Source organism: Rhamphochromis longiceps, linkage group LG23 (genome assembly GCF_057381845.1).
Source record: "Rhamphochromis longiceps isolate RC_006_pf linkage group LG23, R_longiceps_female_GT1.1, whole genome shotgun sequence".
Lineage (NCBI taxonomy): Eukaryota > Metazoa > Chordata > Actinopteri > Cichliformes > Cichlidae > Rhamphochromis > Rhamphochromis longiceps.
In genome coordinates this window covers 47352818-47369843 of record NC_140578.1, presented here as the reverse complement: position 1 = coordinate 47369843, position 17026 = coordinate 47352818, and the positions used below count along the sequence as shown (strand labels likewise).

Below are 17026 nucleotides of genomic sequence, written 5' to 3'. Positions count from 1 at the left end.
GATTTGGAGTCTGAATGTGGAACTGACTTTTACTGATGTCAAAGAAGCTCTTTCAGCCACATCTGTTGATGGACAGGTTAGCCTCCCTCCACACTACAGATGTGCATCGCACACAATTAACTGATTTCAACAAGCGATGTTGACACCAAGGCTGTATGTAGGAGTAGCATTGCAAAATGCTCTGTTCTTTGGACTAAAGCTAATCGATGGACATTAGCCTCTGAACAGGTGGAGGGAGCTAAGTGTACCCACATCCACAAGGTGGAATTCCCTGTACGAGGCCATTTCCAGAACCAACACATTTACCTTGAATGAACTTAATCCCCTGTGTGTAAAACTGGGAATCAAGTGCCTTAATTGATGGAAGTACCAATTCTTGAAAGAGTACTGCACTGTGACGAAGCCCCTGACAGCAGCTCTCGACATCTTACAAGAGGATAGGTGCACATATGGGGCTTTACCACCAACACTCACAAGCCTGATGTGACCTTGACCAACACTGGTGTCAGGTGACTCTTGGTTCAAATAAAGAGGAAATGTTTACAGATGTTTTTGGAGATGAAAACACTGTGGTCCATAGAGATTTTGTGCATTTTTGTGTGTGTACAGTACTATCGAAATGTAGTTGTGCAGAGCGGAGACATACTTATTTCAGGGATTCAGTTATGACCAGCTCTCCTGATGTGCTCGCCTCAAAGCTTGATGCTCTTTTTATGAGCCAAGAGAAACTTTTACTGCATCATCATTTGCTTCCCCTTAAACTACTCACAGCTGGGTACATGTATATTACATTGTGTTCGATCTCTGTGAGACAGAGGGCTGCTGGGCTCATGGCGCTCTACTGGAATGGAAGAAGTGGAGCATCTTCTTTTGGCTACATTCTACGAGCTTTACAAAAAAACCTTTAATGCATATAATTCACTCCTAAAATGAGGAGAGAGAAACCCAAAAAGAGACCCTGAGGGTCGTTGAAATGAGATGCTGATGTTCTGGGTAGTTTGTCACTGTTCTCCTTCACAGACACACCCATGTAAACCATTCATGGCTCTCTCTTCCCTTCATGCATCATTATTGACCCGTGAGCTTCCTACAGGAAATAATCTTAAAAAAACCCAATATTAATACAGCAAAATGTGATTCTGAAGCAGAATCATTTTTCCATGCCACTTTAACAGTAACTGTGCCATACAAGTGGAAACGAGTGGAAGGTGGAATAGGTGCGATTAAAAATGAAGTCAGGAATCAGTCTCTATCATAAATAATGAGCAGAGCAGTGCAGAACCAAATTAAAAGCACACAGTATTATTAATGTATCACAGAGCAAATTTACTCACAGAAACACAATTAGGTTCCTGGACAGTGTGGCAAAAACAAGACTAGAAGACCGTGATCACTCTGACATGCTACAGCGCTACATGCTACTGATGAGATTGCAACTCATCAGTAGCATCAAAAAAGGAAGCTTTGAAGATAACAAAGCCTGGATTTAGTTGGAAGACAAACATTAGCTTATTCTGCCGTTTGACTGAGCTGCATGTATGATAACGTTCCATCACACAGGGCTTGTCTCGTCCTCTTGTCTCGACTGTGAGCATTGTTACGCCCCAGTCTAGGGGTACAGGAACGCAACACAAGTTTGAAAGAATTGCCCCGCCCTGGTCCCCAAAACCATACACAAAGGGAAACCAATTTCTTAGTGAATCGTGATTTATTTTTCTGCACTGCAAAAATGAAGCTCCGGGGTGAACAAAGGCCAAAATAACAAACAAAACAAGCTAAGTCAGGAGGAGGTGTTATCTACAACCCTATGTGAAATCAAATATCAAACAAAAGACAAGCGCTACACCTAACTCCCTAACTGAAATAAACAGGAGAAAACAGTGCAAGGAAAAACAATAAGGCAGCTCACCCCTTCTGTTGCAGTGCTATTTACAAGGCTATTTACAATGAAAACTAATGTACACACTATATACAAAACTCCAAAAAAGTCGCACAAAGTCACAGGCACAAAAGTCTCAGGTTTTGGAGGCCAGGGTCAGGTCTGCTGCTGCTGTCAGTGGCTGCCCCGGGACAACTGCTGGTGAGGGATTTGAATGAAGATCACATGGCCAGGGGACCAATCAGCAGCCGTCAGCTCATCCACTCCGGGACCTGCAAAGACTTAAAGGCACAGACAACAACAGCCACCAAAACAGATTATGGACAGGGCCATAACAGCATCAGCATCTTGTTCCCCTCCAGTGTCCACTTCCCCTAACGACGTTGTGCGTTGTCCCCAACATGGGCGATCAGGATAAACATGGGCAATCGTGAGGATGGTTATGGTCTTTGCAGCATCCAGTAAAGTAGATTTCTTCCCCAGAATATGATCCCTATGAGTGCCACCGTCATGGTGCAGGGTCGATGACTCAGTGTTTCTAGTTTTCTTATGTTCTCGTTTTAGTTTTGTTTAGCGTCCTTGTTCTTCCTGTTTAATCCTTTGTATTTCTGGTTGTGAGTTCTTGTTTATTTAGCCTGTTTCCATCTTTCCCTCCCTTAATAGGTCACCGTGTGTGTTTAGTTCTGTCTCCGTGGTCATTCCCCATTCTCCATGGCGCAGTTTGTTACTCTCTGTGCTCCACGTTCCCTCTTTCTCCCCAGTCAGTCATGTCTCAGACATGTGACAGTAACATGTTGCTCCATGTCTCAGCAACAAGTTGAACTCTTCGTGGTTCCCGTTTTACTTTGACAGTCTCCTGTCACGTGCTCAGTGCTTTTGCTTCCTCCCTGTCTCGTTTTGTCCCAGCTGTGTTTCCCTCCTGTTTTCCATCCCCTTATTACTCCCTTGTGTGTTTAAGCCCTGTCTTTTCCTCTGTCCATGGTCGTGTTGTACAGCACATGTCACTGTGTGTCTCCCTGTGCCTTTGAGTTTGTGCCACAGCGTAATAAAATTGCCTTCCTAAGTTCATCCCTCTAAGTCTCATAGTCCTGCATTTGGGTCCTTCATGCGGCCTGCCAAGGCACTAGCCCTGACAGCCACTTCCTCCAGAGTCATTACCACATGTGATTAAGGACATAGGACAGGAGATGACTGTTAATCTGGTGATGTATCACAGACTGATGAAGTAAAATTTTTAATTCCAGCAAATTATTTTATCACTAAAATCTCTGTGTTGCTGCCTGCTTTTTTTTTCTTTTTTCTTTTCCGCCTGTCCCGTTTGGCTCTTTTTCATCAGAATTCTTGTCTAAAGGCAAAGAAAGATGCCCAACGGCTTTACTTTACCAAATGGACCATCCCAGCCTCGCCATATTGGTCCATTTGATTCACCTTTGCTTTTATTGTTTATTTTATTTTCATTTGCTGAACACAGGACAGACTTGACTGGGGAAAGAAAAGGGAGAAAGAAAGAGGGGAAAAAACAGCGAGGAAGAGGGACGGGATAAAGGGCAAAAACCAACAAAACAAACAGACAAAAAATACATCGATCGATCACCTGGATCACCTGTTGAGAAAGAACAAAGAGAAAACAAGCAAAAAAAAGAGAGCAACAGAATAAACAACATCACAATGATATATGGGAATATGACAGTAAATACTAAATATTAAACATTATTGTGCAGCACATAAGATCAACAGAACACAGTGTGCTTTGAGGTAGGAGCCAAAAAGGGTGTAGTTTGTGGGTGTGATCACCCGTGTGTACACCTGTGAGCATGAATGCGTTTGTTTTTAAAAGGTTCCTTCATGTAATGATCTGCTAGAGGGTGTGGGGGGCCACAGCCCCGTCCTCCAGGGCGTGAAGCAGGTGTGGAGGAGATCAAAACTCCAGACATCCAGAGGCCCCCAGAACACAAGAGACCAAGGAAGACCAACAGAGGGGCAGCCGCGCCACTGTCCCAGAAAGAGAGTCCCAGATGAGGGCTCACTCAGCAGCCTTGGAGCAGACGCCAGGGGGGGTTGCAGTGACGCGCCGTGAGCTCCGCCGGCAGCCAGCCGTGCCTGAGTGACCGAGCCCCAGGCCGAGAGGCCAAGGGCACCCCACCTCCGAAGTGGCCCGAGCAGCCACCAAGGAGTGAGCCGGTGTGTACCTGGACGCCCATCCACGGACACAAAGAATCACCAACGATGTCTGAGGGCGTCTGCCACTGGCAGGGGGAGTGGTGGGGGGAGATAAGCCTCCATACCTTGGAGGGCCTGAGATGTCCCCAGAGAGGTGGCGTCTGATACCCAACCTGACATATAGACACAGACATACAGGCACAGATACAAACATCCATTCCCACCCTCATGCCGTCTGCTTTTAAGGTGAGGGCTCCATTATAAACCTCTGAAAGGTTAGGCCGGATCTGTTTAAGCATTAAGGCTAACTGTCCTGTCTAATTGATGGAAATCACTGCAGTTTGTTGCAGATCAAAGTGAAATCAGTTTAAATGAACACGTATTCTTGGTACATTTTCTGCGTACCATGACAATCTCTGTGGAGCAACCAACTGAATGAAGCACAAACTGTGCACTGCATCATCACAAGAACAAAAATGAAGCAATTTGGTGATTTAGAAAATGTTGTTTTTACATGATTCTGATCTGAGTGTCATTTTTACACAGCTGGAAAAACAGGAACATACTAAGACTACCTGCTCAATCAGTCAAACTGATTTCACTTTGATTTGCCACAAACTGCAACAGTTTCTCAGGCTGTGGGACAGGAAGCTTTAACGTTTAAATGGATCCAGTTTAAAGTTTCATAGCTTAAAACAAACAGCAGCACTGAGAGCACTCTCAGTGATAAAATAATCAACTGGATTTAAAATGTTTGTTTTACCGCTTCATGCATTAAACCACCATGTAATGATTTCCTGTAGCATTAATCTCTCGTTTGCCACAATGTTGCATTTTACTGTTACATTTTTTATGGCCTTTAAAAATTTGTAATAAGCACTTTATCATCATGATAAAAATTAAATAAAAAGAACAGAAACCACAATGCATCCAATGAAGACATAAAAATGTGTATACACAATGTACAATACCAAAAACATTTAAAAGATCTTACAATGCCATCAGGTATTTCCATGACGAACTCTTAAAGAGGCGCTTTCATTATTAGCTGTAGTAACGACAACATGACCCTGAACTAAAACACATGAATCCATAAGAAATATAGAGAAAATATCAAAGTTATGTTACACTGTAATACTTGGAATTATAGAAAAAGAAGAATGTCCAGTTCTTCGTTAAGACCTGTTGGGGCCAAAATGTCCAGAGTGAAAATCCAAGAAAGTTCAGGCTCTAAAAGTAGAGCATTGATGTCCCCTCGTCTTTTTGGAAGTGTGCATGCTCAGTGCCAATACAACAAAGACAAGACAAACTGGGATTCATATGGTTAAAAAGGTTGGCAGCTAAACCTGACTGATGATTTCTAATATGACACCTATGTTCTGAAATTGTGCTTTTCAGAGACCTGATGTTTTACCAACGAACACCAACCCACAAGGACATTTAATCATATATATCACTGTGCTGGGTTTACATGAAATCATCCCCAGATTCCACAGCATTCAGCCACAGAAGATGGCGGCCATGACTTCAGTCAAAGTGGAACATTGAATGACACAAGTGATCTTAGTACTCGTGTTTGTGTTGTATCGAGTGCTTTTTAAAAATTCTAATTGTCAGTCAAAAGATTGTTTAACACTATTTGTCACGTCTTTTTATAAAGCTTTGTCCTAAATCTGCTGTTTGCTCTTTAAAGCCACTATTAAAACTACATATGTGGTGGAAATGAGACATGGGAAGACTTTTTAAAGATGTAGGACGATATGAAAGCTCATGTGAAGGTTTTCTGTACAAGGAAAAGTAGTACCCAAGAAGTCCTTACTACCATAATTGCCTATTATTAATTGTGCATTAAAAACATTTTTGCATTCATAAATCTTCTTCCCAAAATCACCTGCTCCTGTCATCAGTTGCATTGTTTCACGAGTTGAAGCTGAATAAAACATGAGCTATATTTGCATCACTGAGGAAACACTGAGTCCCATCTTATAACCAGGCAGAGTCCCTCTCACGGTCAGAGACCTTCAGTATCTTCATTTCCATAAAATCCCTTTTGGTTTGAGTACGGTTGCACATTTTGACAACAGAATACAAAATGACATCCAGCAGAGCCACTATTACTGGATGTTGGCATTCTTATGTGCGCTAGCCTTCTTGGCAGTTTAGCCACAGCCAGTTTGTTGATGATAGGCAGGCTTGAGAGACGCTTTGGCGTGGGGTGTTGAGGGTTAAAAACTAAAAGTTCTGCTTTCTCGCACAGAGTAGAGCTATTTGTTCTGTTCACATCTTTAAAAGTAGGCTTCCTCGAGGACTGTTAACAAAAGGACTTGGCAATGTACAGAAGTAGTGCAGTGTGCTAGGATGAAACCTTTTGGATTCTGATTACTTCTGGGACAAATGAATTTAAATATTTACACTACTGCTCCTTGAGTTGATGTCCAAGGCTCCCAAAGGTTACAGCCAGCACTTCTTCCACCAAGGTGGCAACTTCTTCTCTCTTCAAATCCCATTACAGAAATATGAGTTCTTTCCAAATCTTCCAGAAAAATGCATCCCTGCTTCTTCAAAGATATGACATTCAGTAACTAAGTCCTAAAATATAGGACGGCTTGCCGGCATAATCTGATGAGCCTGCCTATCCAGTACTTTCCATATTCAGTCACAGAGAGCGTCACTGCGTGGCACACACTAAGAAGAAAAATGTTTAAATGAGGTTATCTGTACAATGTCTCTCTGCTGTCCAGTGATTTGACTTTGCCTGTGGAGAAGCTGCTTGTCTAAGTGCTGATAAAGTCCGGATATAAAACCTGACACTGAAGATGAATGTGTCCCACAGCCACGCCAGCCTATCAGTGGTGAGCACAGACGACAACACGGGCCTGGGAAACGTGTCAGCGAGCTATCTCTGCGCTTCTTCCAGGCTCTCTCCTGCCCTCTTCGCTCACAGGCAGAAATGAAGTCGAAAAGGTTTGTGGCAACGATAAAAGGCGAGGGTGACTGGCAGAGATGGGAAATAGTAGAAACTCACTTTGCTGTTTGCCTGTTTTCGCTTGTTTGTTTGTGCTCTGCCTCGAGCGCTCATACAGACTTTATAACAGCACTCTGTAGCCAAAAGACCTAAAGATGGCTGTGTGACAAATGCTGGATCTGAAAAAGTATTAGTCCAGAGCAGAAAACCAGGATCTTCAAACATGTATTAGAATACAAAGGCATGCTCCTCAGAAAGGCGCTGTTGGAGGATTGGTGCCAGTCAGTGCGCACTGGCCATGGCAGGAAAGAACACCACAGCCATTTAATTATACTGTGGTCTGGTGATTCTTACATTCTCATCAATGCACCTGTGAGTAGTTTCGTTAGGATGAATGTGATCAGCTTTTCCATTGATTTGCATTCACCTTTTCTTCTTACGGGATAAAACCACGCAAAACACCCCACAACATCATAGAGTCACCAGATCCCCTCACTGATATCCATAAATCCAACTTCCACGGACTCTTTCTGCAATACCTAAAATCCAGAGTTCTCTAAAGTGGGTTTAAGTGCATCCTCTATGTCAGTCTTTTTGTAGAATGCTCTTCTTTAAAATTAAATGTGATGATTGAGACATTTAAACAAAGAGAGACAAATGCAGTACTAGTGCTACATTATGTAGGTAAGTGTGCGAGAGATGATATGTGGCGTGACGAGTAAACTGAACACTGCTGGACCTACAGACCCACAAACCCCGCTGCCCATTACAGTGGATGAAACACCACGGGCCTTTTTTATTATCACCTCTCAAAGCTGTTTAGCTTTGGCAGGTGGCAGCATCTCTCATCTCTACTTTTATAGAGCACAAATACTCTGTAGTTTCTTTCATCTTGGTCTCTTTGGTAAAATGTGGGTCGTTCATATGAAGCCGTAAACAGTAAGGAGCTTTGTCTTGTACTTAATCTCCTCCCTTCAGCAGCACCGCTCTAAATCCTGCAGTGATTGTGCACACTTGGTCCTCATGATTATCGTCAGCATTTCACACGTTAACTGATGCTATATGAAATGTTTTAAATGCCTAAATAAATTAGCAATGACGCACAGCTGCTATGTGTTCATGAACTCTATGCTCTGAAAAGCTGTGCTGAGAAATGTATGCAAGTCTGAAAATAACCAATTAACTAATTAAATCTGAAATCAAAGTCAAGAAGAAAATTATTAGGGATTAGGAACGAATGCAAACGTATTATCTTCTGGGTTTGTCATAGGATTTATTTATTCATTTAAGGAAGGTGGAGAAAATGAAGTCAGGTATTATTTTTCAGGCATAATTCTTTTGGAAACAAAATGTAAAAAAACACCTTTGCCTTGCTGGAAACAAGAAATGAAGACACACAGAAAATGAAACAATCACATTTCAGGCCCAGAGACAGTGACGACTCTGTAAGCAACAAGCACAGAAGAAAAAAACAGCTGAGACGACCTTGTTGTTGAGGATGTGAGGCTATGAAAGGGGAGTCGATGGGAGTAGACTGAGGAGCTGCGGCACCAGCCTCCTCCAGCCTGCTCCAGGGTTCCCCCATTAAAGCCTGCTCTGCAAGCAGATGGAGTCAGTTCAGGAGTGAGGACGACTCACAGCCTCTTCACTGGATCACACTGAGCAGAGGAGGATTGTCTCTGACATTTCAAAAAGGCATCTTAGACGAAGTGTATGACAAGAACAACTTCAACTTCGCGATGTGTCCACATCCAGACGACCACAAAAGGTGATACTGTGTTAGAATGACAGACCTGCATCTGAAGCTTTTCCAGTGACTCCTCCGAGAAGCTACAGTTCATAATATGAGGATATATACTTCGGGATAACAGCACCGACGCTAATATTAACCATTCATTATTAAATTAAATTATCAGATTAAAAAGTCACCTAACGAATGTAAGACAATTACTTGTGCGTGTGTGTTTGTATTGTGCATCATTGAATAAGGGCCAATGTGCCTGCTACTCTGGGTATTTTACAGGTGACAGTGAAGAACCTGAACATGGCTCAACTCAAACTGCTGATGTTTTCTTTATTAGATTTTTGTACGGTTCAAATGAGCCTTTCGATAACAGGAGTACGATAATAAGACGAGTCACATGACGTAGTTTACATCACCACCACCCTAAGCTGAACGGTTCCCTTTGGAACAAAGATTAGAACCATCAGGTTCAACTTTTTAGTAAGTAAGATGTGTAGGTGTAATACAGATTTACATTTGCAGATTTACGGTGCCCATCCATTTACTAATAGTTTACTCATTTATGAAGTTATTGTTTAACAACCAATCAATTAACAATGGTTACTAGCTTCCTGAATTACGTGCTGGGGTATGAGCCATTTCAGTCATATGCTGGCAGGCCAAAGAGCTCCGGCTCAAACTCCTCCATACTCCTTAGTCGCAGCGTAGCCTCCTGGATAAGGCTGCGGTCCAGGTTGTCATCGGGAATCGCGACCACCTGCATTCCTGCTGCCAGTGCTGCCTTTACACCATTGGGAGCATCTTCAAACACCAAGCACTGGGCAAAGACAGGAGAAAAGAAAAACAGTGATATTATCCTATATACTCACCTGGATTTCACCTCCTCAGATGGCACAAACATGAGAGAAAATTATATAATTATATAAAAGTATAATTAATTTTTTCTCTGTAGCTTGACTCTGCTTAATCCTGTCAGGTAGAATATCCATTTATTTTAAGAATAATGACCCTGATGAGCCATAATGCAGGCCAAAACTTCAAACATACTGCAGCTGCCAGTGCTCCCCCTCAACCTCCCCGTAGATTCAGTTTTATTTAGATAGCGCCAAATCACAACAGCCACAAGGTGATTTTAAGTTACAGACTCTACAATAATTTATTGCTTTTATTTCATGTCACTAAGGATTACCCAGAAGTTCTTCATCTTTTCCTATTTTATGAAAATGTGATGGTTATACAACAATATCAGGGTCCATGACAGACTCAATGGTGCTCAAGTGGTTGAGAATCTGCCTGCTGTGCTACTGTCTGTCAGAATGACCACCTTCAAACTGTGAGGAAAACGACACCGTCAGGTGGGAGCCCAGTTTAGAGGTAGTGGTAAACAAAGATCGTGGGTTTTCACTGCACTGTGGGCAGCTGCATGATGACGTGTGATGCTCAGCAGCGGTTCTGCTGAGTTAATGCACTGTGGAATCCACTATGACCAAACTGCTCTGACAGCGTCATCAGTTTCACAGTAAAGCTGATGTTTGTGCATGTCCATGGTGCAACTGCAGAGCATATATGCAAGTGGTCCTGACAGGACTTCTAGGGTGGTATGTGAAAATACCAGCCGCACAGGAGTCAAGACAATCCTGTGTAAGTCAGTATATTTGTTTTAACGAATTGGACACTATCAACACACAGCCCACAGGAGCAAATGCATCTATGATCACATCTCATAGAGCTAGAGGTTGAAATTTCTACTGTGGACACAATTTATTTTTAAGCAATATAAAAAAGACAAAATACAAACAAATAAATAAACTAGATCTCCTGAATTTACCACAGGAAATATATAAGAAACTTCTTTTTCCATTTTCTTTTCAAACAGGCTGGAACTGAACATAGTAATAATAGCTGAAGCATTAATAATAACACACAAAACAAGATGTTACGTAAAAACATTTTTTAAAAAAACACGCAGACTAACTGCCTTTAAAAAATGGTTTATGCACATGTTCAGCAAGGACAGTGTGGCAGCTGCAGCCTTCACTGGGAGGTCGTTCTGCTTTCACTGTTCAATAATCACAGGAGAGAAGCAAACAGTGGTAAGAGTGCAGCACTGTCAGGTTTAGGAGGAATATTTAATCCCAACTATTCAAAGAGATTTAGCTGGAAACAGAATGACATCTGTGCAGATGTAGACACAACAAACTACCTACTGCAGGGGTGGGCAACTCCAGGCCTCGGGGGCCGGTGCCCCTGCAGGTTTTAGATGTGTCCTTGAACCAACACAGCTGATTTAAATGGCTAAATTAGCTCCTCAACATGTCCTGAAGTTCTCCAGAGGCCTGGTCGTGTGATTCAGGTGTGTTGACCCAAGGTGAGATCTAAAACCTGCAGGACACCGGCCTTCGAGGCCTGGAGTTGCCCACCCCTGGCCTACTGCCATGCCAAAATATACGGTGATGTTGGAGGTGAACTATTTAAACGCAGCTGAAATTAAGCCCATGACACTTGACCAGTAAAGTGAACAGTAAACACAGACTTGCAGCAGAAAATCAGTACAATCAGCACAGTTAATTGATCTTGTTCAAGATTTATCTAAAACGTTGTCAGAATTAGAAAAAGAAGTGTTTTGTGTGAGGGTGCACTGATCTTCACCTTCAACTGTTAGTCCTTGACTCATCCAAATGAATATTTCTATAATCAAATTCCCTCAAGACTTTCTGTGTAACTCTTCGGAAAAAAGGGAATTCTGATAGCACGCAAACGGATCTGAGAAATTCATCCTTTAGTCAAAATAAATGTCAGCAACAACAGACAAAGTTTTCAGTTTGGCACAGAGATGCACTGTTTGCTCTTCTGCCTCCACACACATATGACATCCCATTCTTAATCCATAGGGTTTATTATGATGCTGGCCCACCCTTTGCAGCTATTACAGCTTAAAGTCTTCAAGTAAGGCTTTTCCACAATATTTAGGATGAATGAGTGTGTTTATGGGAATTCTTGAGTCACTTTGGAACAGGAAGGAGCCATCCCAAAACTGTTCCCACAAAGTTGGGAACAATAAATAGTTCAAAATGTCTTGGTATGCTGAAGACTTCCAGGGGAATAACATCGCTCTTTTGGACCATCCTGCGTGTTCCCCTGATCTAAATCCAACTGAGAGCCTTTGGGGATGGATGGTGAGGGACGTTTACAAAAATGGACAACAGTTCCAGACAGAAGATGCCCTTCGTGTAGCCGTCTTCACCACTTGGAGAAATGTTCCCACTCACCTCATGGAAAGGCTTGCATTGAGCATGCCACAACGGATTTTTGAAGTGATCAACAATAACGGTGGAGCTCCTCATTACTGAGTTCATGTTTGGAACTTTGATTTCTGTTTTGGGGAAAAGTATTGTTGTTTTTGATCAGCTGTAAAACTATAATGCACAAAATGTTTTCAGGAGTGGCCAGACTATAAAAAATCCTCCAAAAGCACACTGACAACTCATCCAGGAGGTCACAAAAGGACTCAGAACTCTAGAAATATCAGGCTGGCTGTAAATCAGGAGGTAGACCAGATTATCTAGTTATGGATCCCTGGCTGGTGCAGTGTGCATGCCAAATATCTTTGGCCAAGATACTAACCCTAAGTTGCTCTCCACTTCTTCTTTCCTGGGTCTTTTCACGTGTGTTATGAACAAATCTTTTTTTCGGTACCGGTACCGGTTTTATTTTGTTGTATTTATCCGCGACACCTTAAAGGCCGGTCCTGGAAAATACTGTCGGGCATAAACTGGTCCGTGGCGCAAAAAAGGTTGGGGACCGCTGCGGTAGAGCTCAAAGTGGAAATACACTATTTTAAAGGGCTGTACACACCCTGTATGCATAAGCAGAGTATATTATCATGCATCAGTGACAGCTAGTCAGTGACAGCTAGATACGATTCCTTTTTTGGTGATTTTCTACAATTAACTGCCTCTCGCCCCGCTGTTTCCTGTTGTTCTCTTTCAGCAGCATAAAAATAGACGATGTCTATTATGCATCAGTATGAATGTGTGTGAATGTTAGATAGAAAGCACTTGTGTAGGAAAAGCATAAAAAAGTGCTCCTGGTTTAAGTGAATAGTAACATTCATTCACTAAAGTCAAACATTTGGTCTCCTCCGTTCCCAGAGAATGGACCACTGTTTAATGAAGAGTGGGTGCCTCACAATGACATCGCGCTGTTGTGTTTTTGTTTTTCATCTCCAAATGCTCTGTTTAAACTGAGTTTTGTTGTTTTATGCGTTTTATCCTGAAATAGGGGTTATGATTTATTCACACAGTGCTTCTACATTTTGGCTTAGTCTTTGATGAATAAACAAATATAGCGAAATGCGACATGAGTTGTTTTTCAGGTTGTATTACCTTCATTCTAACACCTGGTATGGGCTGGACAGTTCTTTATTATATCTTTACAACTGACAGAGGGTGTACTTTCTTTTTTCTCTTTATCACAAATTTCTCTTTCAATTCCATTTTTTCTTTTTTGTGGCTTATGGCTCCAAACAGCACTTGAGTGTGAATAAAGGAAGTTGCAGTTTAATGAATCTTAAGCTCTACAGGAGTCACCAAACGCTAAGCTTTACTGAAGCCTTAAAAACTCTTGTTCATTTCAAGTCTAATGCTCAGGCTGAACAAAGGGGCATCCTCAAGCCTCTTTAAAACATAATTGACTTCTGTGATGTCACTAATCCTGAAACTGAAGGATCTTGAACAATGGTGGTGGAAACACTCAGAGTCCAGAGCACTCTTGCTAATTCCCTTGATTGAGAGCAATTAAAAACGGTAATTATCCAATGAGCTCATGCAATGACCTTTAAATCTGCTTCCTGATTGTGCTGAACTGGATGAAAACAGACACAGATGCACAGCAGACTAATAGCTTGGGTGGATTACAAAAGTCAAAAGTTAAAGAAATGAACTAAAAATTTCTAGAGCTGCACAAAACAAATCTGTGGATCAACAGAAATAGCAAAAAGAAAAAAGAACCACTGAAAGGATTATATGCATGTTAGATACACTACTGGTCAAAGGTTTTGGACCACCCCAGTGTTTCCAGTTATTTATTGAAGTTCAAGTTGATCAAGTCCAAATGGTACAAAGGTGAGTGGTGAACTCCCAGAGGTTAAAAAAAGGAAAAACAATGTACATTATACATAATTACACACGAAGGCCATCTTCAGGGAATCCAAATTCAAAGCTTCCAACTGACTCCGCCCAGCCTCCTGACTTAAGATCCCCATGAGCAGAGTTATGAGGAGACACAGCGCCCACTGGTCCTGCTCTTCAAAAGGTACTATGTAAGATTTACAACCTGTCCTGGGGCCTGCTCCCAAACACGCAAGAACCAGCAGAACCAACACAATCTGGATTCACTGTGTACTCGAGTACACACTGCTGAACGAGTCAAGACAAAGTACAGTGAGGCAGAGCTGTGTGTTTGCTGTGGGCAGATTCATACACAGACATTTGTTACAGGCTCACACACATTTGGCCCTCTAATGCAAACACATTGCCCCTTTAGAGGAGCATGGTGCAATAATGTGACAGCAGCAAATGCCTGCATGCTGTGATTTGGAGGCAACTTGACTGGCTACAGTCTATGCTGCTGGCTATGGACAACAGTTCAGTAAACAAGGCTCTCATCTACAAGATTAATGCGACTGAGGTGAACAGTGCGTACAACCTGAAATATAATTTCTTTCTACCCAGAGATTAATAATAAATAATAATAATGGATCGCATTTATACAGCGCTTTTCAGGACCCTCAAAGCGCTGTACAATTCCACTATTCATTCACTCTCACATTCACACACTGGTGGAGGCAGCTACAGATTAGCCGTCATTTACCCTCAAGAACGCTGCACAATTACGATCGTGGCTCAAGAGTTGGGCGTTCGCCTTGTAATCGGAAGGTTGCCGGTTCGAGCCCCGGCTTGGACAGTCTCGGTCGTTGTGTCCTTGGACAAGACACTTCACCCGTTGCCTACTGGTGGTGGTCAGAGGGCCCGGTGGCGCCAGTGTCCGGCAGCCTCGCCTCTGTCAGTGCGCCCCAGGGCAGCTGTGGCTACGATGTAGCTGCCATCACCAGTGTGTGAATGTGTGTGTGGATGGTTGTGTAAAGCGCTTTACGGACTAGAAAAGCGCTGTACAAATACAGGCCATTTACCATTTTTACTCTGCACAATTATTTCCCCGAAATCAGAGAAAAATCAAGATTCTAATGCAACAAAAACAATAGCATCTTTGCAGTTTTAATTAAAAAAAAAATCAAGCAATTTAAATAACATAGGACTGCACTGCTGCCATTTGGGTGACTCTAACCCTCATCAACACTGCTACTGTGTAATCAGCATCTAGCTAGCACTCCAGAAAAGGAAAGAGGACTAACATTTCTACATGACATAATGTTTCTACAACATGTCCTGTCATGTCAACCTGTCATGTTTCGGTAGGTTTGAGAATTGCTGACAAACTAAAACTGGTAGGAGTTTTGTATTAAAGCTTTATAATAAAGAGGTCAGAGTAGGGAAACACGGCAGACACAAGAACATAATAATATGGTAATTTCTATGTTATTACTATGCAATTAGCAAAGTAAAAACCACTTAATACCCATTAATATCAAGGTAGCAACAGCGGTTACAGCTGAGTAATACTGCCCTGAAATTTATGTAATAGAATAATGAGAACCCACAAACTGGGGGTAATAATATGGAAATACAACTCCATAATAAATTGTTAATAATAGGGTAACAAGGGAGGAACAAGAAGATAATACAGTGTTATTACCACTGAAATACCTGAGCTGCAAAATGCAAAACTGCCTGTTTCTATTTAATAACACATTAATAACCAAATAATAACCTTTTAAAACAAACCTAAAAAATAGTAATGACACCTGTGCATAGTTTCTGTGTAATAAGGAGCAATTTAATACCACGGTCGTGATAGCTGATTAAAACAAGCATCAGGAAGTCCTGATGACCTGTGGTTAGTTTTGGGTTAGCAGAGTGTAGCAGAGTTAATTTACATTTATACAGACGACACAGATTAATTCACTGAATTTGTTATACCAACTGTATCTGCTCTAGTATGAAGACAATATACAGTAAACTGGAAATGAAACATCTGCTTTCATCGTGTTGAATTCAATTCAATTCAGAGCCACTACAACTGATCTGAGGATTTTCCCCACTTGCTGAATCTCACTTTCACCCCTGACTGCTCTCATGTCTGTTTAGGTGTAGAGGATAAGTCACCCTCTACCATGTTGGCAACATAACTCTCTTTTACTGCTTGTGTCCTAAATAATATTCAAACTGAATGCATTCATTAGAATTAGAGTACTTTGTATTAGATTATTAGTATTAGAGTACTTTTTCCACTTTTACTAGAGTAAAGAAGTTGAATCAGTACTTCAACTTGTTCTGGAGCATTTCAAACACAAGTATAGAAATATAACATATAAGACGTTCTTCAAGAAAACACGATTAAAGGCCAAAGGTAAAATTATTATATACATTATATAAAATATATTACACTGCAGCAGCAGTTTTAGCCGTTAACACAGAGGTTCATTTTTAACATTATGAGTTTAAGGCGTGTAAGCCTGCCATGGGGTCTCACGAGTGGAATAATGTGCGAACAGCTCTCGCCTGTGATAAAATGGAGATGTAATGATGGAAGAAATATGGAACAATATATTTTGCAATACCTTAAAACAAAAGACCATAATGTGAAATCATAGATATTTTTAGTTTGTCATTTAATACAGATCATCACCTATATTGCACAGCAGGTTACTGAGCTGTGAGGAACATCCTCAATTACCTGCTGTGCAACGGAGCACCCGTCTCATCTTAATGACCTTACAGTACCGCATCACCCCAACAGAGCACTTGAGTGTTTCCTCTTTTATACACCTCTCTGTGTTCAGTTATTACTTATTATTAATCCCTCGCGCTCTTCCACAGCGTGTCGTTGTCCTGTCTTTGTATCCTCATCCCCAACCTGTTGCAGCAGATGGCCCCGCCCCTCCTGAACCTGGCACTGCAGAAGGTTTCTTCCTGTTAAAAGGGAGTTTTTCTTTCCTACTGTCGCCACATGTTTGCTCATAGGGGGTCATATGACTGTTGTGATTTTCTCTGTATTATTGTATTGTTGTTGTATTTCGGTGCTATATAAACACAACTGAATTGAACTGAAATTGCATGTTTAGATTCAAAGCAAAGAGATAGTAGAAATAGTGGGAAGG

The 17026-nt window shown here is 41.7% G+C and overlaps 1 protein-coding gene across 1 annotated transcript in view; it reads right to left on the bottom strand.

Annotated features, from left to right (window-relative positions):
- Positions 1-8381: 8381 nt before the first annotated feature.
- pudp (pseudouridine 5'-phosphatase) overlaps positions 8382-17026 on the bottom strand; it is a 32116-nt gene continuing 23471 nt past the window's right edge. The window contains exon 4 of the mRNA XM_085398874.1: positions 8382-9565. Coding sequence (XP_085255000.1) covers positions 9389-9565 — 177 coding nt within the window. The 3' untranslated portion in view covers positions 8382-9388. The remainder of the gene's footprint in view (positions 9566-17026) is intronic.